Raw genomic sequence first — 23,619 nt, 5'->3', positions numbered from 1 at the left:
GCTGCCTGGGATTGTAACCCCTTTGATTCCTCGGTCCCTTCTGAGGGCCTCGGCAAAGGGTTCAATGCAACACACAAAAAGGACGGAGGAGAGAGGGCAGCCCTGCCTGACTCCAGACATGATCTGAAACATATCTGATTCCCACCCATTGATTGAAACTGCGTTACTGATGTCTGTGTAGAGCAGTTGGATCCAATTGCGGATTCCCTCCCCAAAGCCCATTTTCGACAGCACATCCATCATGTAGCTGTGCGATATTCTGTCAAACGCCTTCTCCTGGTCTGATCTCTTGGGTTATAATCTCTGGATTACTCCCCGTGCCACAAGCTAGTGAGCACAGAAATAGGACAATAGCGCAGATAAATGCGTGACTTAAGAGTTGGTGCAGGAGTGAGGGTTTTAGATTCCTGGATCACTGGGACCGCTTCTGGGGAAGGTGGGATGTGTACAAGCGGGATGGTCTACATCTGAACCAGAGCGGGACTACCATCCTTGCTGGTGGGTTTGCTGGTGCTGTTCGGAAGAGTTTAAACTAGTTTGTCAAGGTGAGGGGACCCAGATGTTAGCAGAATAGAGACACAATATAACATAGAAATGCAACCAAGTCAGAAGGAATACAGCGATAGAAAGTTTAAAGAGAGTAAGACAAGGCTGGAGGGATTTTAATGCCAGCAGTATTAAAGGTAAAACAGATGAGTTAACGGCGAGGATCTTATCGAAGTCTATAAAATAATGAGGGCCAATAATCAGCTAGATAGTCAATATCTTTTCTCAAAGGTAGGGGAGTCTAAAACTAGAGGGCATAGGTTTAAGGCCTTTGATAAGGTACCACATGGTAGGTTGTTGCATAAGGTTAAATCTCACGGGATCCAGGGTTAGGTAGCTAATTGGATACAAAATTGGCTTGATGACAGATAGAAGTCTCACAACACCAGGTTAAAGTTCAACAGGTTTATTTGGTAGCAAATACCATAAGCTTTCAGAGCACAGCTCCTTTGTCAGATGGAGTGGTCTCTGTTCTCCAACAGTGCACAGACACAGAAATCAAGTTACAGAATACTAATTAGAATGCAAATCTCTACAGCCAGCCAGGTCTTAAAGGTACAGATAATGTGGGTGGAGGGAGCATTCAACACAGGTTAAAGAGATGTGTATTGTCTCCAGACAGAACAGCTAGTGAGATTCTACAAGTCCAGGGGGCAAGCTGTGGGGGGTTACTGATAATGTGACATAAATCCAACATCCCGGTTTAGGCCGTATTAAACCATGAATTGAACCATGTTGTGTCGCTATCACCAAAATGCTCCCCCACCAACTCATCAACCACCTGTCCGGCTTCATCCCCCAGAATTAGGTCCAGCACAGCTCCTTCCCTTGTTGGATCCTCTACATATTGACCTAAGGAGTTTTCCTGTATACATTTTAAGAACTCAACTCCATTTAAGCCCTTTTTAAGCTCCATTTAACCCCAACCAATGCCGGCATCTCCACACCTTGATGACAGATGCCAGAGTGTGGTTGTAGAGGGTTATTTTTCAAACTGGAGGCCTGTGACCAGCGGTGTGCCTCAGGGATCAGTGCTGGGTGCACTATTATTTGTCATTTATATTAATGATTTGGATGAGAATATAGGAGGCATGGTTAGTAAGTTTGCAGATGATACCAAGATTGGTGGCATAGTGGACAGTGAAGAAGGTTACCTCTGATTGCAATGGGAACTTGATCAATTGGGCCAGTGGGCTGATGAATGGCAGATGGAGTTTAATTTAGATAAATGCAAGGTGATGCATTTTGGTAGATTGAACCAGGGCAGGCCTTACTCAGTTAACGGTAGGGTGTTGGGGAGAGTTACAGAACAAAGAAATCTAGGGGTACATGTTCATAGTTCCTTGAAAGTGGAGTCACAGGTGGACAGAGTGGTGAAGAAGGCATTCAGCATGCTTGGTTTCATTGGTCAGAACATTGAATACAGGAGTTGGGATGTCTTGTTGAAGTTGCACAAGACATTGGTTAGGACACACTTGGAATACTGTGTACAGTTTTGGTCACCGTACGATAGAAAGGATATTATTAAACTAGAAAGCGTGCAGAAAAGACTTACTTGGATGCTACCGGGACTTGATGGTTTGAGTTATAAGGAGAGGCTGGATAGACTGGGACTTTTTTCTCTGCAGCATAGAAGGCTGAGGGGTGATCTTACAGAGGTCTATAAAATAATGAGGGGCATAGATCAGCTAGATAGTCAATATCTTTTCCCAAAGGTAGGGGAGTCTAAAACTAGAGGGCATAGATTTAAGGTGAGAGGGGAGAGGTACAAAAGTGTCCAGATGGGCAATTTTTTCACATAGAGGGTGGTGAGTGTCTGGAACAAGCTGCCAGAGGTAGTAGTAGAGGCGGTTACAATTTTGTCTTTTAAAAAGCATTTAGACAGTTACATGGATAAGATGGATATAGAGGCATCTGGGCCAAATGCGGGCAATTGGGACTAACTTAGGGGTTTAAAAAAAGGGCAGCAAGGACAAGTTGGGCTGAAGGGCCTGTTTGCATGCCTCCAACCTCTATGACGCTCTGACTCTATGACTGACACATGTAATTATGATATAATCGCCATCACAGAGACATGGTTGAGTGAGGGGCAAAATTGGCAGCTCAAAGTGCCGGGATATAGAATCTTCAGGCGAGGCAGAGGAGGGGGTAAAAGAGAAGGAGGCATTGCATTGTTCGTTAAGGAGGCAGTTACTGCTGTGAGGGGAGATGATATCTTGGAGGGGGCATCAAATGAAGCTTTGTGGGTGGAGCTTCGGAATAAAAACGGGACCGCGACATTGCTAGGTTTATTATAGACCCCCAGATAGTCAGCAGGAAATTGAAGAGCAAATATGTAAAAATAATAAGAGGGTAATTATATTCGGTGATTTCAACTTTCCCAACATTAATTGGGATCGTCATCACGTTGAGGGCTTAGATGGAGTAGAGCTCTTAAAATGTAGACAGGAAAACTTCTTAGGTCAATATGTAGGGGATCCAACAAGGGAAGGAGCTGTGCTGGACCGAATTCTGGGGATGAAGCCGGACAGGTGGTTGATGTGTTGGTGGGGGAGAATTTTGGTGACAGCGACACAACATGGTTCAATTCAAATTTGTTATGGACAAAGAAATTGACGAGTTGCAAAGAAAGGTTTTGGACTGCGGGGAGTGTAGACTTTAACAAAATTAGGCAGGATCTGGCCAAGGTAGACTGAAATGAGTTACTTGTGGGGAAATCTACAGAAGAGCAGTGGAGGGTGTTCAAAGATGAAATGGAGAGGGTACAGGCTAAGGAAGTTTGGTATGTCCTCTACAAGTCTCACCAACTTTTACAGATGCACCACAGAAAGCATTCTTTCTTGTTGTATCACAGCTTGGTATGGCTCCTGCTCTGTCCAACAATGCAATAAACTACAAAGGGTCATGAACAAAGCCCAGACCATCAGTCAAGCCAGCCTCCACTGACACTGTCTACACTTCCCACTGCCTCGGAAAAGCAGCCAGCATAATCAAAGACCCCACATACCCCGGACACTCTCCTTTCCACCTCCTTCCATCGGGAAAAAGATACAAAAGTCTGAGGTCACATGCCAACGGACTCAAAAGTAGCTTCTTCCCTGCTGCCATCAGACTTTTGAATGGACCTACCGTGCATTAAGTTGATCTTTCTCCACACCCTACCTATGACTGGAACACTGCATTCTCTCCTTTCCTTCTCCATGTACAGTATTTTTTTGTCCGTTTGCACAAGAAACAATAACTTTCATTGTATACTAATCATAGAATCATTTAATCCTACAGTGCAGAAGGAAGTCATTTGGCCCATCGAGTCTGCACCGACCACAATCCCACCCAGGCCCTATCCCCATGCATTTACCCTAGCTAGTCCCCCTGACACTAAGGGGCAATTTAACATGGCCAATACACCTAAAACTAGAGGGCAGAGATTTAAGGTGAGGTGGGAGAGGTACAAAAGTGTCCAGAGGGGCAATTTTTTCACACAGAGAGTGGTGAGTGTCTGGAACAAGCTGCCAGAGGTAGTAGTGGAGGCGGGTACAATTTTGTCTTTTAAAAAGCATTTGGACAGTTGGACTGTGGGAGGAAAGCGAAGCACCCGGAGGAAACCCACACAGACACGGGGAGAATGTACAAACTCGACACATTGACCCAAGCCAGGATTCAAACCTGGTGCTGTGAGTCACTGTGTCACTGTGCCACATGTGACAATATGAATGTGACATGAATAAATGAAATTGAATGAAAAAATGAGAAAAAGACACATTTTTAAAGTAGTTGAAAGCAAAGGACTGCTGGTTTTAATGATCTTCAGAAATAAAGAAAAGAGATTAGACAAAACTATGTGGAAAGCCAGTGAGTAAAACGTCATCCTGCTCAGGAAGATGCAAAAAGACAAACTCTATCTTTGATGATGAAATGAGGGGAGAGCGCGAACGCAGTCCCCCACTACCACAAATTTTGCAGTCGAGTATCCCGCATTTGGGGACATCGCAGGCGTCAGCACACCCGAAGTGCAATGGGCTAGCCTCGTCCTGGGCAAACCACCTGTTTGATCATGGTTTCACCCCTGCCAGGTAAGTATGTCTATCAATTCCCTAACACTTCCACCAGGCATCAATCACTACCTTTCACAGTCACATGGACTCGGTTTCAAAAACTCACAAGCCCGCCTTTTTATGAATTTATTTGCACTGGACAGGTCACTATTCCTCAGATATTACGATAAATACTTGAACATTCCTCCAGCTTGAGGACAAAAAGCTGATATTGTCAACTCTTATTTGCACATTACCCGTAAAAGGAAAATGAACCACCCTCCTAGAAAGTTGGCTGCAGTAAGGAAAGTCTCCAGCTGGTGGTGGTGTTTCCTCACCTCTGAGGAAGGACATGACAGTAAGAAGTTTCACAACACCAGGTTCAAGTCCTTAAAGTCCTTAAACTTCTTACTGTGTTTACCCCAGTCCAACGCCGGCATCTTCACATCAAGGACATGACACTCATTGATAAGGCAAAAAGGGAGTCACGGTGAACCTGGCCACTATATTTATTTGGTAGCAAAAGCCACACTATTGTGTGGCTTTTGCTACCAAATAAACCTGTTGGACTTTAACCTGGTGTTGTTAAACTTCTTACTGTGTTTACCCCAGTCCAATGCCGGCATCTCCACATCATGACTACCATCGACACCGCAAACTGCCGGCTCCAAGTGGAGAGGATCGCCAAGAAGATCGCGCATATCGACACAGACATCAAGTTTCTACAAAGATGCAAGAAAGCAGACTACCTGATACGCTGCAAGAAAGGATGTCCCGAGGCATGGTACATTGGGGAAACTATGCAGACGCTGCGACAACGGATGAATGAACACCGCTCGACAATCACCAGGCAAGACTGTTCTCTTCCTGTTGGGGAGCACTTCAGCGGTCACGGGCATTTGGCCTCTGATATTCGGGTAAGCGTTCTCCAAGGCGGCCTTCGCGACACACGACAGCGCAGAGTCGCCGAGCAGAAACTGATAGCCAAGTTCCGCACACACAAGGACGGCCTCAACCGGGATATTGGGTTTATGTCACACTATTTGTAACTCCCACAGTTGCGTGGACCTGCAGAGTTTCACTGGCTGTCTTGTCTGGAGACAATACACATCTTTTTAGCCTGTCTTGATGCTCTCTCCACTCCCATTGTTTTGTTTCTTAAAGACTGGATTAGTTGTAAGTATTCGCATTCCAACCATTATTCATGTAAATTGAGTCTGTGTCTTTATAAGTTCTGTTTGTGAACAGAATTCCCACTCACCTGAAGAAGGGGCTCAGAGCCTCGAAAGCTTGTGTGGCTTTTGCTACCAAATAAACCTGTTGGACTTTAACCTGGTGTTGTTAAACTTCTCACTATATTTCACACTGCTTTTAGATTGATTCTTTTCATGTCTGCAGACAGATGAACGAACCTCGCAATCCTCGTTAAACCCAAAGGTAAAGGCAGAATTGTTTTAAAACATATGCTTGCAAAAAAGCCTCACCAGTTGACCACATTTCGAGTGATAACACTGGGGAAAATAAAGCTCTAGGTGATGAAACAAGATTAACACTTGCAGCTCGTGTTGTATCCCCTGGAATGTAGAAAGTTGACTAGTGATTTGATTGAAGCTTTCTAAGTTTTAAGGAACAGAGAAACATTTTTGATTTGATTTATTATTGTCACATGTATCAGTATGCAGTGAAAAGTATTGTTTCTTGCACGCAATGCAGACAAAACATACCATTCATAGAGAAGGAAAGGAGGGAGTGCAGAATGTAGTGTTACAGTCATAGCTAGGGTGTAGAGAAAGATCAACTTAATGCAAGGTAGGTCCATTCAAAAGTCTGACAGCCGCAGAGAAGAAGCTGTTCTTGAGTCGGTTGGTACGTGACCTCAGACTTTTGTATTTTTTTCCCGAAGGAAGGTGGAAGAGAGAATGTCCGGGGTGCGCGGGGTCCTTGATTATTTTGGCTGCTTTGCCGAGGCAGCGGGAAATGTAGACAGAGTCAGTGGATGGGAGGCTGGTTTGAGTGATGGATTGGACTACATTCAAAATCTTTTGTAGTTCCTTATGGTCTTGGGCAGAGCAGGAGCCATACCAAACTGTGATACAACCAGAAAGAATGTTTTCTAGGGTGCATCTGTAAAAGTTGGTGAGAGTCGTAGCTGACATGCCAAATTTCCTTAGTCTTCTGAGAAAGTAGAGGCGTTGGTGGGCTTTCTTAACCATAGTGTCGGCTTAGGGGGACCAGGACAGGTTGTTGGTGATCTGGACACCTAAAAACTTGAAGCTCTCGACTCTTTCTACCTCATCCCCATAGAAGATAGGATCAGGAGGAGGCCATTTGGCCCTTCGAGCCTCCTCCACCATTCATCACGATCATGGCTGAATGTCCAACTCAGTCCCCTAATCCTGCTTTCTCCCCATAACCTTTGATCCCATTCGCCCCAAGTGCTATATCCAGCCGCCTCTTGAATACATTCATTGTTTTGGCATCAACTACTTCCTGTGGTTATGAATTCCACAGACTCACCACTCTTTGGGTGAAGAAATGTCTCCTCACCTCCTTCCTAAATGGTCTACCCCGAATCCTCAGACTGTGAACCCTGGTTCTGGACACCCCCACTTTCGGGAACATCCTCCCTGCATCTACCCTGTCTCCTCCTGTTAGCATTTTATAAGCCTCTATGAGACCCCCCCCGTCATCCGTCTGAACTCCAGCGAAAACAATCCTAACCTCGTCAATCTCTCCTCATACATCAGTCCCGCCATCCCCGGAATCAGCCTGGTAAACCTTCGCTGCACTCCCTCGAGAGCAAGAACATCTTTCCTCAGAAAAGGAGACCAAAACTGTGCACAATACTCTAGGTGTGGCCTCACCAAGGCCGTGTATAGTTGCAACAACACATCCCTGTTCCCGTACTCAAAACCTCTCACAATGAAGGCCAACATGCCATTTGCCTTCTTTACCGCCTGCTGCACCTGTCTGCTTACCTTCAGCGACTGGTGCACAAGGATCCACTGCACACTCCCCTCTCTCAATTTACAGCCATTCAGATAATAATCTGCCCTCTTGTTTTTGCTTCCAAAGTGAATAACGGAAATGGTTAGTTTGTCCCTTGCTGGGTGGCCATTGCCTGACGCGTGTGGCGAGAATGTTACTTGTCACTTATCAGCCTGCGTTTGAACACTGACCGGCTGCTGCTGTCTACGGACATCACGGCTTCAGTACCCGAGGAGGTAAAAATGGTGCTGATCATCAGTGAATATCCTGCAGTGATATCTTGGGGAGGCTGTCACTATCCTTACAAACATGGGAATCAGGAGCTGGATGAGGCCATTTGACCCCTCAAGCCTGCTCTGCCATTCTGTAAGATCATTGCTGATCTGATTGTGGTCTCACCCCCACATTCCCACTTATCCCCGAAGACCTTTGATCCCCTTGTAAATCAAGAATCTATTTACTCCAGCCTTAAAATTTATTAGGGTCGGGAGCTTCAGGTTTTTAGGTGTCCAGATCATGAACAACCTGTCCTGGTCCCCCCATATCGACACTATAGGTAAGAAAGCCCACCAACGCCTCTACTTTCTCAGAAGACTAAGGAAATTTAGCATGTCAGCTACGATTCCCCCCAACTTTTACAGATGCACTATAGAAAGCATTCTTTCTGGTTCTATCACAGTTGTATGGCTCCTGCTCTGCCCAAGACTGCAAGAAACTACAAAAGGTCGTGAATGTAGCCCAATCCATCATGCAAACCAGCCTCCCATCCACTGACTCTGTCTACACTTGCCGCTGCCTCAGAAAAACAGCCAGCATAATCAAGGACCCCGGACATTCTCTCTTCTACCTTCTTCCATTGGGAAAAAGATACAAAGTCTGAGGTCACGTACCAACCGGCTCAAGAACAGCTTCTTCCCTGTTGCAATCAGACTTTGAATGGACCTACCTTGCATTAAGTTGATCTTTCTCTCCACCCGAGCTGTGAGTGTAACACTACCATCTGCACTCTCTCGTTTCTGTCTCTATGAACGGTATGCTTTGGCTATAGCACGCAAGAAACAATACTTTTCACTATAAACGAATACATGTGACAATAAATCAAATCACTCTCTGGGGAAGAGAGTCACCAGCCTCTGAGGGAGAAAGAAATATTCCTTGTCTCCGTCTTAAATGGGAGACGCCTTATTTTTTAAAAGGTGACCCCGAATTCTAGTCTCTCCTACGGGGGGGTGGGGGGGTCACATCCTTTCAGTATCCAGTGCTTGATGGGCAGCACAGACAGAATGGGCCGAAGGGCCTCTTTCTGTGCTGTCTGATTCTATGACGCCTCTGGGAAATGGAACCCACATCTGCACAGTTGTGGCAGAAACAACTGCAGGAAGCAGGAGGCAGAGCAGCCTGTAGTAACACCCAGACTTTAATCTAGGTGGGCAATTGGAAAGTGGGCCCTTTAACACCTGAAGAACTGGGATTATAGGAGGACACAGTAAGAAGTTTAACAACACCAGGTTAAAGTCCAACAGGTTTATTTGGTAGCAAAAGCTTGTGTGGCTTTTGCTACCAAATAAACCTGTTGGACTTTAACCTGGTGTCGTTAAACTTCTTACTGTGTTTACCCCAGTCCAACGCCGGCATCTCCACATCATTATAGGAGGAGCCAGGTTGTCTCTGCAGCTGGACAAAGCCCTGGTGGAACGACATCTGGAGTGCCTGGTATGTGCCACATGCCTCAGGAAGGATATATGTCGCTGCAGGAAGGTTAGTGCAAATTAGCTTCAGCAAAATATAACTCGGACCCCAAATAGTGAGGAGAGAGAGAAAGTGACAACTGCAAACCCAGATCGCGCTTTTCATTAGGCTTCAAAGCAGCACCAACAGGTAGCGCGGGGATGTAGCTCAGTGGTAGAGCGCATGCTTTGCATGTATGAGGCCCCGGGTTCAATCCCCGGCATCTCCACTTTTGCGGAGGGGGCTGGAGGGGTCGAATGGGCTTCATTTAGTCTGTTTGTACTTGATGGAGAGTTTGTTCTGTCTGTGGTGTAGTCGGGGAGCGGCTGCGATAAGATCAGTAACGAACAATTGCTCAGTCAAAATAAAGTGTGGAACGGTTTCCCTTCCTGTTAAAACAGCAGATGCCAGTGCAGTAATAAATCTGAGATCCGTGGATTATTTTGCTAGCCAGGGATACACAAAGCGATAAAAGCAAATTACTGCGGAAGCTGGATACTGAAACCGTAAGAGAAAATGCTGGAAAATCTCAGTAGGTCTGGCAGCATCTGTAAGGAGAGAAAAGAGCTGACTTCAAGTCTGGATGACCCTTTCTCAAAGACCTTTCTTGACAAAACTTTGACAAAAGGGCGGTACAGTGGTTAGCACTGCTGCCTCACAGCACCAGGGACCCAGGTCAATTCTGGCCTTGGGTCACTGTCTGTGCGGAGTCTGCACGTTCTCCCCGTGTCTTGTGAGGGTTTCCTCCGGGTGCTCCGGTTTCCTCCCACAGTCCAAAGATTTGCAGGTTGGGTTGATTGGCCATGCTGAATAGTGGCAGGGGGATTAGCAGGGTAAATGTGTGGCGTTACAGGAGTAGGGCCTGGGTGGGATTGTGGTCAGTACAGACTTGATGGGCTGAATGGCCTCCTTGTGTACTGTAGGGATTCTATGAAAGGATCAACTGGACTCGAAACGTCAGCTCGTTTCTCTCCATACAGATGCTGCCTGTTGAGATTTTCCAGCATTTTCTCTTTTGATATACCAAGCGATATGGAGACAAGGTTGCACAGTGGGGAAATGTGAGCTGGTCCACTTTGGTAGCAGGGAGAGATGGCAAATGCTAAATGGTAAGAAATTAGAAAGTGTGGCTGTACAAAGGTATCCTTGTCCATAAGTCACTGGAGGCTAACATGCAGGTTTGGCAAGTTATTAGGAAGGCTAATGGAATATTAATCTTTATCAAAAGAGGGTTTGAGTACAGGAGTAGTGAGGTTTTGTTTCAATTGTATAGGAGTTTGGTTAGACCAAGTACTTGGAGCACTGTGTACAATTTTAGACCACTTACCTCAGAAAGGGCATTGATTGGAATTTTCCTGCCATTCACACCAGTGGGATTCTCCAGTCCTGCTGGCAGTGCATCCCCACCCATGGGTTTCCCGCCGGCGTGGCGGTGATGTCAATGCGAATTCCCATTGACAGCGGCGGGACCAGAGAATCCCGCTGCTACGGGAAACACGCGACTAGGAGACCAAAAATCTTGCTCCTTATTGCCACAGAGGGAGTGCAATGAAGGGTCACCAGATTCGTTCCGGGAATGGCGGGTTGGGAAGAGGAATTGGGAAAACTGGGTTTGTATTCCCTTTCGAAGAATGAGAGGTGATCTCATCGAAACCTACAAAATACTGAAAGGAACAGACAGGGCAGATGCAGGTAAGATGTTTCCCCTTGATTGGGGAGTCTGGAACCAAGGGGTGCTGTTGCAGCCTGGCACTATTGCCAGCTGTCCTGGGATCAAACCCAAGATTTTTTCTGCTGCAAAATATACACTTTATTTGTAAAATATCTGAAAGAACAATACAAACATTTCAAAATGGTCATTATCAGAGAGGGTGCAATGATATTCAAGTTTTCTACAATACAGTCAAAGGGACAATACGGACATTTCAAAATAAACATTACAAATGGTACAAAGGTGTTTAAATTGTCTACATACTGCATTCTGAGGACCTTCAATAAAATTGTGATACATGTAGAAGGCATATGGGATACTTGTCTTTATTACCTGAGGCATAGAATATGAGAGCAGAAAGGTTGTGATGGAGCTGTATAAAACACTGGTTAGGCCCCAGCTAGAGCACTGTGGCTGTTCTGGTCGCCGCACTATAGGAAGGATGTGATTGCACTAGAGAGGGTGCAGAGGAGATTCACCAGGATGTTGCCTGGGCTGGAGCGTTTCAGCTATGAGGAGAGGCTGGTTCAGCTGGGGTTGGTCTCCTCAGAGCCTTAGAGCAGAGAAGGCTGGGCAGAGGGGTGGGGGGGGTGGGGGGTGGGGGGGTGGGGGGGGGAACACCTGATTGAGGCGCACAGAATTACAAGGAACATAAATAGATTTTGATTAGATTTATTATTGTCACATATGTTAACACACAGTGAAAAGTATTGTTTCTTGCGCTGTATGGACAAAGTATACCATTCATAGAGAAGGAAACGAGAGAGTGCAGAATGTTACAGTCATAGCTAGGGTGTAGAGAAAGGTCAACTTAATGCAAGGTAGGTCCATTCAAAAGTCTGACAGCAGCAGGGGAGAAGCTGTTCTTGAGTCGGTTGGTACATGAACTCGGACTTTTGTATAGGAAGAAACTTTTCCCCTCAGTAGAGCGTCAATAACCAGGGGGCATAGATTTAAGGTCCGGGACAGGAGATTTCGAGGGGATTTGAGGAAAAACCTTTCCACCCAGACGGGGGTGGGAATCTGGAACTCACTGCTTGAAAAGATGGTAGAGGCAGGAACCCTCACCACATATAGAATCCCTACTGTGCAGAAAGAGGCCATTCGGCCCATTGAGTCTACATTGACAATAATCCCACCCAGGCCCTATCCCCGTAACCCCATGTATTTGCCCTGCTAGTTCCCCCTGACACTAAGGAGCATGGCGCGTCCACCTAACCCACACATCTTTGGATTGTGGGAGGAAACCGGAGCACCCGGAGGAAACCCACGCAGACACGGGGAGAACGTGCAGGCTCCACACAGACAATAACCCGAGGCTGGAATTAAACCCTGCACTGTGAGGCAGCAGTGCTAACCACTGCGCCACCTCGCTGCCCATAAGCATTTAGATGAGCACTTGAAACGCCAGAGCATGCAGGCTTACAGAAGTACTGGAAAATGGGGTTAGGAAAGATAGGTGGCGGGTGGGCGGCACAGACACGATGGGCCGAAGGGACTCTCGCTGACTCTGTCAGATTGAATGAATGAACTGTCGGACAAAGCTCTTGAACGGACGAAAGACTGTGTTCCAGTAAAGTAGCCATCCACTTGAAGAAATGCAGGGTAATTCTCACAGTGAGTTAGTTCCTTTAACATGTTCACGTCAGAACAATTATTTCTGTACCTTCAAGAAGGCATCTGCTGGGGGCTCCATCAAACTGAATTCGGTCGGGGCAACATCGCACAGAAAGTAAATTCGCCCCAGTTACGCCAAATCGGTGACAAACCGAGGCAAAGACCTGGATAAGAAATATTTATCACATATATATATATATTTATCACAATATTTACCCCTCCTCCTCCAAGCAGCTGTTAAAGGTGGAAATTGATTCCCTGAATACTGCGGTGAAATTGATCAGAGAATTACTGAAGACAGTGTGTGTGTGCGTGTGTGAGAGAGAGAGAGAGAGGGGGGAATCATATCGAAACAGAAAGCTGCGTTTAAAATAAGGAAGTGCGTGGGGTGTGAAAATGTCCTCCAGACAGCAGCAGCCCCCGAGCTGGACCCAGGAGCTACGTTGCCCCATTTGTGTAGATTTCTTCACCGACCCAGTCTCCCTGGAGTGTGGGCACAACTTCTGCCGCTCCTGTATCACAGGGTGTGGGGGAAACTCCTGCCCGGAATGCAGGCAGGAATTTCCTGAAGGAAAACTGAAGGTTAACATGAATTTGGCCAGACTGACGGAGAGAGCTTGGAAATGGACCCTGAATCCGGGAGAGGAGGGAAGTAAACCTCACTGCCAGGAACATGAGGAAGAACTGAAACTCTTCTGTCAAACTGACAAGAAATTGATCTGTTTCATTTGTAGAGATTCCCGGGAACACAAATCCCACAACTTCATCCCCATTAAAGAAGCTGTTGAAATCTACAAGGTGAGATGGGACTGGGTTTTATCACCAGATTATTTTCATCACATTGTTTCGCAGTCTGACACTTTCACTCTGTGATCTCCTCTCCCTTTAAATCAAGTTAAAGGGCAGGAGATTTAGAGGTACTCCAGTACCTCTCCCTTGCCCTTCTTCATCTGTAACTTCCCAACTGGAGACCGGGAGTGGGATTTTACAGCCTTGCTCATCCCAAAACCATAAAATCCTAGCCAAGATCAACGGATCTTTCCATGGCCTGCCCCTCGCCTGCTCCGATTCCCGTGGCAGGCAGGACGGTAAAGTTCCAGCCAGTGAGTCGTTTGGCATGTTTTCCTGCTCTTGGGTCTCTGTGTCCTGGTAATACTTGATATTCCAGAGGTTTTTTTCCTCAAATAACTATTCTTCCGTGATTCTCTGCCACGAGGTTTGTTCCAGATTCCACATTAACCAAACAAGCATGGCCAACAATATAAATAACCAGGGGGCATAGATTTACTGTAAGGGGGCAAGGGATTCAGAGGGGATTTGAAGGAAAACTTCAACATGGGGGGGGGGGGTGGCTCGGTGGCACAGTGGTGAGCGCTGATGCCTCACAGCGCCAGGGACTCAGGTTCGATTCCCGGCTTGGGTCACTGTGCGAAATTTGCATATTCTCCCCGTGTCTGTGTGGGTTTCCTCTGGTTTCCTCCCACAGTCTGAAAGACGTGCTGGTTAACTGCATTGGCCATGCTAAATTCTCCCTCAGTGTAGGTGCTGGAGTGTGGCAACTAGGGGATTTTCACAGTAACTTCATTGCAGTGTTAATGTAAGCTTGCTTGTGACACACTAATAAATAAACTTTTTCAGCCAGGTGGTGGTGGGAATCTGGAACTCACTGCCTGAAAGGATGGTAAGGGGGGGAACCCTCACAACAGTTAAGAAGTGGAGATGCCGGCGTTGGACTGGGGTGAACACAGTAAGAAGTCTCACAACACCAGGTTAAAGTCCAACAGGTTTACTTGGGATCACGAACTTTTGGAGTGCTGCTCTTGATTCCACATAAACCTGTTGGATTTTAACATTTATGAACATTTAGATGAACACTTGAAGCGCCATCGCATACAAGGCTATAGATCAAGTGCTGGAAAATGGCGTTAGAATAGATAGGAGGTTGATGGCTAGTGTAGACATGATGGGCCGAAGGGCCTCTTTGTGTTCTGTAAAACTCTGACGCTCTGACTCTATCCCAGGATCAGCTGGAATCATCTTTCAAATCTCTCGCAGAGAAGAAATCGATGTTTCTGGAAGCTGAACTGAAACAGATCCGGAAGATTTCTGAACTCAGGGTAAGTTTGGGATAACTGCTTCGATTTCCTGGGATCTGGGTGAGTTTCGTTCCCCTCTATCGCGGGACATGATTCTCATTTATTTATTTATTTTCCACATTTCATTGGATAAGGAGCAGTCCAGCAGTCTGCAGACACACATCACATCCGAGTTCACTCAAATGCACCAGATTCTCACCGAGAAAGAACAGCGTTTACTCCGAGAGCTCAGTTGGGACGAGGAGAGGATTCTGGACACAATGGAGAAAAACCTGCAGAAAATCCAGGAGAATTTAAATTCCATTGAGGGGGAACTCTCAAAGTTGCAGCAACAGATGGAGCAGCAAGACAGACTGAAATTTCTGAGGGTGAGGGTTACTGAAATAAATGAAGCGATGTGACGAAACGGCATGATGATTGGGGCGGCACGGTAGCACAGTGGTTAGCACTGTTGCCTCACAGCACCAGGGACCCGGGTTCGATTCCCGGCTTGGGTCACTGTCTGTGTGGAGTTTGCACATTCTCCCCGTGTCTGTGTGGGTTTTCTCCGGGTGCTCCGGTTTCCTTCCACAGTCCAAAGATGTACGGGTTAGGCCATGCTAAATTGCCCCCATAGTGTCCTAGGATGAGTAGGTTAGAGGGATTAGGAGGGTAAATATGTGGGGTTATGGGGATAAGGCCTAGGTGGGATTGTTTTGGTGCAGACTCGATGGGCCAAATGGCCTCCTTCTGCACTGAAGGGATTCTATGAAGGGAGGCACAGTGGTACAGTGGGTAGCACTGCTGCCTCACAGCGCCAGGTTCGATTCCGGCCTCAGGTCACTGCCTGAGTGGAGTTGGCACATTCTCCCCGTGTCTGCATGGGTTTCCTCTGGGAGCTCCAGTGTCCTCCCACACTCCAAAGATGTGCAGGTTAGGTTGATTGGCCGTGCTAAATTGACCTTAGTGTCAGGAGGATTGGCAGGGTAAATGTGTGGAGTTACGGGAATAGGGCCTGGGTGGGATTGTGGTTGGTGCGGAGTCGATGGGCTGAATGGCCTCCTTCTGCATTGTAGGGATTCTATGAAACAATTGTAAATGATTTGTTTCTGGGGCGAGACTTTTTATTGCAAATGAACTAGCCGGGTAGTCCGCAGAGATCCAGGTGGGAGTTGGCACGGCTTTGAAACTTAGCTTCATTTATTTATTGCTGGTTTCCTGTTTGCGATTACTGTGCTGTTGTGACACACATTGCATTCCAGTTGTATTGTGTGAGTGTCAGGGAGGGTTGTTCTGGTATCAGTGTCAGAATCACTTGTCAGAATCTTGACCTTCCAAAGGAATAAAACAGAAAATGCTGGACAAACTCAACAGGTCAGGCAACGTCTGTGGAGAGAGAGAAACAGACGCGTCCGGAACTCTCCAGTCTTGTTCTCCCTGCCACCATTGCCGGTGAGAATTTGGCGCTCAGCCAAAACTTCATTTGCTGCAGCAGGTCTGGAAAATCCCAGCCGCGGGCGTGGCCGGAGAATCCCGCCCTCTTTGATGTTTCAAGTCCATGGCTGGGATTCTCTGACCTCGCCTGTGGCCGGAATTCTTCATCCTTGCCCGCGGCTGGGATTCTCCAGTCCCGCTGCAGTGAATGGAGATTTAACTGAGCGCCAAATTTTCCATTCTCGCTAAGTGGTGGCAGGGCGGACGGGATTGGAGAATCCCGTCCTCTTTGAGTTTTTGAGTCAATGGCTGGAATTCTCCGACCTCATCTGGGATTCTCCAGTCCCGCTGCAGTTAATTGAAGTTTTGGCTGAGCGCCAAATTCTTCCTTCTCGCGGGCAGCGGTGGCGGGATGAACGAGGTTGGAGAATTGTGGCCGACTTGTTTCTCTCTCCCTCCACAGATGCTGCCGGACCTGCTGAGTTTATCCAGCATTTTCTGTTTTTATTTCAGCTCTCCAGCATCCATCGTATTTTGCTTTGCACTTTTTTGAGTGTTTGGAGTGAGTTCAGTGGCGCTGACTCTGTCTGTGAGCCAGAGGGATGTCAGGTTCCAGGACTTGGCAATGGCAATCATTTATCCTCTGCCCCGTCCTGATGCGGGATGGGGGAAGTCAGTGACGTGGTGGTTATAGTCAACAATACTGGATTCAAATCTCACCGTAATTAAAAATAAAATCTGGAATTGAAAGCTAGTCTCAGTCCTGGTGACCATGACAACTATCATCGAATAGTCAGAGTCTTTTTCCCAGGGTAGAAATGTCAATTACTAGAGGATGTAGGTTTAAGGTAAAAGGGGGAAAGTTTAAAAGAGATGTGAGAGGTAGGTTTTTTACACAGAGAGTGGTAAGTGCCTGGAATGCACTGCCAGAGGAAGTGGTAGAAGCAGATACAATAGCAACGTTTAAGAGGCATCTTGAGAAATACACGATTAGGCAGGGAATAGAGGGACCGTGTAGAGGCAAAAGGTCTTTAGTTTACAAAGGCATCATGTGTCGACGCAGGTTTGTTGGGCCAAAGGACCTGTTCCTGTGCTGTACTGTTCTTTGTCCTTTGTTGTTCCTCGAATATTGTTAAAAAAACATCCCATCTGGTTCAACTGTGCCGCCCTGACTTGGAAATATGTTCCTTCAATGGGTCAAAATCTTGAAACCGCCTCCCTAACAGCACAGTGGGTGTACCTACACCATAGGGACTGCAGCGGTTCAAGAAAGTGGCTCACCACCATCTTCTAAAGGGGTAATTAGGGATGGGCAATAAACTCTGGCCTAGCCAGCGACGCCCATCTCCTGTAAACGAATCTTAAAAATTCCTTACCAGGTGTGGCCTACTTGTGACTCCAGATCCACAGCAATGTGGTTGACTCTCAACTGCCCTCTGAAATGGCGGAATGAGACACTCAGTTCAAGGGCAATTAGGGATGGGCAACAAATGCTGACCTTTCTGGCGACACCCACATCCCACGAATGAATAAAAAATGAGCGCTGGTTTTATACGAGAGTCTGTTTTTACTTTTAGCATGTTTTTGATAATGTTGAGATAACTCTTTCTCTCTGGATATAGACAGCCAGCCTCCCTTAACTCAACCTTGTCTATTTATTCATTTTAGGTGGAAATATCACAGAGGAGGAGGTAGGATAATGTCTTTTCAGCACAATTTAGTGAAATAATGCAGCAAAAGGTTTATGGTCATTTTTTTTGTAAAAATCAGCTGAAAATAAATCTTTATATTTGCAGGAGCAGTGAGGACTATAATAAGCCGGCATTAGCAGATGCGATGTTGTCACTCGGGAAGTTCAATGGCCCCTTACAGTACACAGCCTGGAGAGAGATGCTGAACACCGTCACTCCTGGTAAATCTCTCACCTTGCTTTTTGCTGATCTATAAAGATCTGAAACCGGTCCCAGGCCCCACACCAGTCTGGCCTAGTCTCGGGCAGCACGGTGGCACAGCGGGTTAGCACCGCTGCTGCTTCACAGCGCCAGGGACCTGGGTTCGGTTCCCGGCTTGGGTCTGTGCAGAGTTTGCACGTTCTCCCCGTGTCTGCGTGGGTTTCCTCCGGATGCTCCGGTTTCCTCCCACAGTTGGAAAGACTTGCTGGTTAGGGGCACTGGCCGTGCTAAATTCTTCCTCAGCGAACCCGAACAGGCGCCGGAGTGTGGTGACTAGGGAATTTTCACAGTAACTTCATTGCAGTGTTAATGTAAGCCTACTTGTGACACTGATAAATAAACTTTAATCGCAAAGTAGACGAGGTTTGGCCAGAGGAGAGGAGGATTGGGGATTTTCACTTTTTTACTATAGTATATATACTATATAGAAAGTTACTATAGCGGCGGTCAGCTGGTGTGTTTTGAATCCATCCACACACCCCCCCCCACCACCCTCCCCACCACCCCCAATCCCCATCCCCCCACTCCCCCTCCACCCCCACCCCCCAACACTCCCCCACCCCCACCCCCCCATCACCCCCCCACCCACCCTCCACCCCCCCACCACCCCCCATCACCCCCCCACCACCCACCCACCACCCTCCCACCCCCCCACCACCATGTCCACTCCCCACCCCCCCCACCCCCCACCACCCCCCTCACCCCCACCCATCCCCATCCACCCCACCCACCCACACCCCACCCACCCCCCCACACCCCCACCACCCCCCACACCCCCACCACCCCCCCATCCTCCCACCCCCCCCACCCTCCCACACCCCCGCCACCCCCAACCCCCCCACCACCATGCCCACTCCCCACCTCCCCACCACTCTCCCACCCCCCCACCACTCCGCCCACTCTCCACCCCCCCACCCCCACCCCCATCACCCTCCCACCACTACGACCACTCCCCACCCGGTAAGGGTGTGGGTGGTGGTCTGGGAAGGGGGTGGGTCGATGTCTGGGGCAGGGGTGAGTGGGGGTCTGGGAAGGGGGTGGGTGGGGGTCTGGGGCAGGGGCAGGTGGGGTTCCGGTGAGGGGGTGGGTAGGGGTTTGGCGAGGGGATGGGTGGGGGTTGGGCAAGATAGCAGCAGTGTTTCCAGTCCTGATCACAGTGTGAGGGAAACACTGGGAAAGATACATTACAGAGACTGGAGAATTCCAGTAATGAGCCTGGAATCCTGCAGAAACACCGGAACATCCCGAATGTGCAGCCTGTGGAACGGCACAGTGGCACAGTGGTTAGCGCTGCTGCCTCACAGCGCCAGGGACTCAGGTTCAATTCTGGCCTTGGGTCACTGTCTGTGTGGAGTTTGCACATTCTCCCCGTGTCTGCGTGGGTTTCCTCCGGGTGCTCCGGTTTCCTCCCACACTCCAAAGATGTGCAGGTTAGGTTGATTGGCTATTAGTGTCAGGGGGATTAGCGGGGTGTATATGTGGGGCTTTGGGAATATGGCCTGGGTGGGATTGTGGTCGGTGCAGACTCGATGGGCCGAATGGCCTCCTTCTGTAGGATTCTATGATGCTAGAATGTGAATGGGAATTTACAACATTCCTGCTCCAACAAACTAAATCTCTGAGTGTGTTTATTTTAACTCCCCCGCTCCTCCACCCCCCCCTCCCCCCACCCCTCACCCCACCCCTCACCCCACCCCACCCCACAGCTCCAGCCTCTCTGACTCTGGATCCGAACACGGCCAATCCCTGGCTCAGGGTGTCTGAGGACCGCACCAGCGTGGGACTCAGCGACCAGCGGCAAGATCTCCCCGACACTCCGGAGAGGTTCGATCGCGGGGCCTTCCTCCTGGGCTCGGAGGGATTCACATCGGGGAGACGCTACTGGCAGGTGGAGGTGGGGAACAAGACCTGGTGGGGTGTGGGGGTGGCCCTGGGATCTGTGCTCAGGAAAGGGGAAATTGACCCCACACCGGAGGTCGGATACTGGACTGTGTGGCTGTTCCCACAGAGTGGCTATGTCGCCCGCACCTCCCCCTCACTGACCCCCCTCGCCCTGGGAGCGGGGCCGCGGAAGGTCGGGGTCTTCCTAGACTACGAGGCGGGGCAGCTGTCCTTTTACAATGCGGACAACATGTCCCACCTCCACACATACACCCACCCTTTCACTGCGACCCTCTTTCCCTTCTTCTGCCCGGGTCCCAGTGAGGACGGGAAAAACTCAGCTCCACTCAGCATCGTGGGGTCAAAGGTCACCAACTGGACCATCCCATAATTCCACACTACTCACCTCTCTGACATCGGCTGAAACCCGCCCCTCTCCTTTCCACACCACCCTTTAAGGGCAGCATGGTGGCCTCACAGCGCCAGGCACCCAGATTCAATTCTGGCCTCGGGTCACTGTCTGTGCGGAGTTTGCACGTTCTCCCCGTGTCTGTGGGTTTCCTCCGGGTGCTCCAGTTTCCTCCCACGCTCCAAAGATGTGTAGGTTAGTTGCATTGTCCATGGTAAATGTGTGGGGTTCCAGGGCTAGGGCGGGGAGTGGGCCCTGGGGGACACACTCTGTCAGAGAGATGGTTCAGACTTGAATGGCCTTTATTGCACTGTAAGGATTCTATGATCATGTCCTTCAGGGAATCTGCTATCTTGACCTGGTCTGGCCTAGTTAGTCACCTAGTTAATCACCGAGTTAATCAATGGGTTAGTCACCTAATTAGTCACCCAGTTAGTCACCAAGTTAGTCACTCAGTTAGTCACTGAGTCAGTCGGGAAAAAACAATATCAACATTCAAACATCGATTGGAGAGAATACGATGAAGGAAATAGGGGTTGAAAGGATCTCAGGGCAAGATAATGAAATGTGAATAGAATTATTCATTTTCGTGAAGATTACGTTCTGAGCCTGACTGTTTGTGTTCGACCTTCTGTATCCATGCCTATAACTTCTCTATCTGTATGGTCATTTAGGCTTTGTATGCTTCAGAATATATTGTTCTCAAGATGTCAACTAATACAAACATGCTGGAGTGTGCCTGCTTTGTGATGTTATTTGCAGTATATTTGTTGCTATTATGCCTGTTGGTATCTTGGTGCTTGGTCTGTAAAACGTTGAGATGCAACTGATTAAATCATTGGATGCAACACTTCTCATTTTGACTGCACTTTCATTTACGATCTCCCGATCATTCAATTTTTAGCTTGTGTGGGGAGATAAATAAGGACAAAGGAGATATTTGGCATTCATGGGCAACACGCAGACAAGGTACAAAATTCGCCCATTCACTTGTATCTCCAAGCTTATTGAGGGACGGGAGTTGCCTGTGAGGATGGGATGGTCAGGAAGGAGGATTTCTCTTTTCGACTAAGATCAAAACAGGATCAGGTGCAATGTCTGTTCTTGTCAGCTTGTGGGGACCATGAATCGGATTCAATATGAATTGGGAATTGATTTTTGGAGAAAGTTAGGAGATAGAAATAACTCTTCAGAGGCTGGTACACCTTCCCCAGATTCCCTTCATTTACAAACTCGATTCCACTCCTAACAGTGCGTCAGGTACACAGTCAGAATCGGGGCTGTCAGTAGCCCTGACACTCCTCATTATATACACAGACCAGACTCCCTGATTGAGCAGGCAATCATTACCTCAATCAAGGAGCTCATACTCCAAGAGGCCAACCTCATTGGCCTCGTTTAGGTCATTATAGAAATGGATTAAGGGCTTCATAGAATCCCTACAATGCAGAAGGAGGCCATTCAGCCCATCGAATCTGCACCGACCACAATCCCACCCAGGCCCTATTCCCGTAACCGCACATATTTACCCCGCTAATCCCCCTGACACTAGGGTCAATCTATCATGGCCAATCCACCTAACCAACTGGACTGTGGGAGGAAACCGGAGCACCCGGAGGAAACCCACGCAGACACGGGGAGAACGTGCAAACTCCGCACAGACAGTGAGCCAAGCCGGGAATTGAGCCCGGTTCCCTGGGCAACAGTGTTAACCACAGTGCCACCCCACCCCACTCTGAGAATTGGCTTCAAAACCCTGAGAAAGGAATAACATTTTTAGAAAAAGTATGTTGGGAGGCAGGTTGGCATTTGATTGGAGTTGAATGAAACCCGCTGTCAGACCACAGCGCAGGCGGAGACCTGCGATGCCCCTCGTGTTTAATCCCATCTCTGGTTCACCCCACATTGTCAGCGACTGGTTTAAACCAGTGTTTTGAAATAGAGACCTTCTCTGCAGTGTCTCTGCCTTTGTCTCTCCCGTTTGCCTTATGGCTCTCTCTGCTTTAGATTTGGATGTCTTCTGTGTGGAGTTTCCACTTGTTGCTGTTATGATCCAGGTCAGAACCTCCAAGGTGTTTTGCGAAATTAACCCAGATCCTAAGTTTTACATTTTATTTTGGCACGGGTGAGCTTAAGGTGCTTCACTCTAGGTTTGATTCAAGTGACCCACTAGGAAGCTTTTATCAAACACAGTTTATTTAAGAATGCAGTAAAAATATAACAAAAAATAATCAGCATAACTTTTTACCAATTACAAGAATTAAACACAGCACAGCACTCCTAACAGCTAGCTATCTCTGTTGGTCCAAGTCAAACATCATCCTACAGACATACATCTTTCTTCAGACTTGGCACAGAAACAAGCATACTCATTTGATGTGGGATTTGGAAGTTTTTCATACCTGCTGTGAATTATTCCTTTGAATGTTGGACCAAATCTTCCCAGTCCTGGAATTTTCCAAAAAGCCTCTGGAGAGAGAGAGAGGTGTGGAGATGCCGGCGTTGGACTGCTCCTTCATCAGGTAAGTGGGAGTTTGTCGGTGGCCATCTTGCACTTACCTGATGAAGGAGCAGCGCTCCGAAAGCTAGTGGCTTGTGCTACCAAATAAACCTACTGGACTTTATCTACAAGATGAGATGGGACTGGGTTTCATCACCAGATTATTTTGATCACATTGTTTCGCAGTCTGACCCTTTCACTCTGTGATCTCCTCTCCCTATCCCAGGATCAACTGAAATCAACTTTCAAATCTCTCTCAGAGAAGAAATCATAGAATCATAGAATCCTACAGTGCAGAAGGAGGCCATTCAGTCCATCAAGTCTGTGCCGACCACAATCTTACCCAGGCCCTATTCCCGTAACCCCATGTATTTACCCTGCTAATCCCCCTGACGCTAGGGTCAATTTAGCATGGCCAATCAACCTAACCCCAACCCACACAGACATGGGCAGAACATGCAGACTCCACACAGGCAGTGACTCAAGGCTGGAATTGAACCCGGGTCCCTGGCGCTGTGAGGCAGCAGTGCTAACCACTGTGCCACGGTACCACCCAAACCGATGTTTCTTGAAACTGAACTGAAACAGATTGGAAAGACTTCTGAAGTCAGGGTAAGTTTCTCCTTGTGCTGATTTCCTGGGATCCGGGTGAGTTTTGTTCCCTCTATCGTGGGACATGATTATTTATTTTCCACATTTCATTGGGTATGGAGCAGTCCAGCAGTCTGCAGACACACATCGCAT

General features: G+C 47.9%; 1 protein-coding gene and 2 non-coding genes across 3 annotated transcripts; 2 read left to right on the top strand and 1 right to left on the bottom strand.

Annotated features, from left to right (window-relative positions):
* Positions 1-4,463: 4,463 nt before the first annotated feature.
* Positions 4,464-4,627, bottom strand: LOC144498153 (U1 spliceosomal RNA). The gene has a single exon (XR_013498686.1). It is a non-coding gene; the product is annotated as a U1 spliceosomal RNA (small nuclear RNA).
* A 4,826-nt stretch (positions 4,628-9,453) lies between these two features.
* On the top strand, positions 9,454-9,525 carry trnaa-ugc (transfer RNA alanine (anticodon UGC)). The gene has a single exon. It is a non-coding gene; the product is annotated as a tRNA-Ala (tRNA).
* Positions 9,526-12,985: 3,460 nt separating this feature from the next.
* Positions 12,986-22,997, top strand: LOC144496882 (zinc-binding protein A33-like). Its single transcript, XM_078217468.1, has 6 exons — positions 12,986-13,422; positions 14,646-14,741; positions 14,855-15,088; positions 17,802-17,824; positions 17,930-18,045; positions 19,792-22,997. The coding sequence occupies exons 1-6, from the start codon at positions 13,021-13,023 to the stop codon at positions 20,355-20,357; spliced, it is 1,437 nt and encodes a 478-aa protein (XP_078073594.1). The 5' UTR covers positions 12,986-13,020; the 3' UTR covers positions 20,358-22,997.
* Positions 22,998-23,619: the final 622 nt, after the last annotated feature.

Source organism: Mustelus asterias, chromosome 8 (assembly GCF_964213995.1).
Source record: "Mustelus asterias chromosome 8, sMusAst1.hap1.1, whole genome shotgun sequence".
NCBI lineage: Eukaryota > Metazoa > Chordata > Chondrichthyes > Carcharhiniformes > Triakidae > Mustelus > Mustelus asterias.
This window is presented reverse-complemented; position numbering and strand designations above follow the sequence as displayed.

Excerpts from the sequence above, each read along its gene's own strand:
- LOC144496882 (XM_078217468.1), top strand. The coding sequence starts at position 13,021 with ATGTCCTCCAGACAGCAGCAGCCCCCGAGCTGGACCCAGGAGCTACGT. Across the intron at positions 14,742-14,854 it reads GGAAGATTTCTGAACTCAGG|GAGCAGTCCAGCAGTCTGCA; the intron begins GTAAGTTTGGGA and ends TCATTGGATAAG. Across the intron at positions 17,825-17,929 it reads GAAATATCACAGAGGAGGAG|GAGCAGTGAGGACTATAATA; the intron begins GTAGGATAATGT and ends TTATATTTGCAG.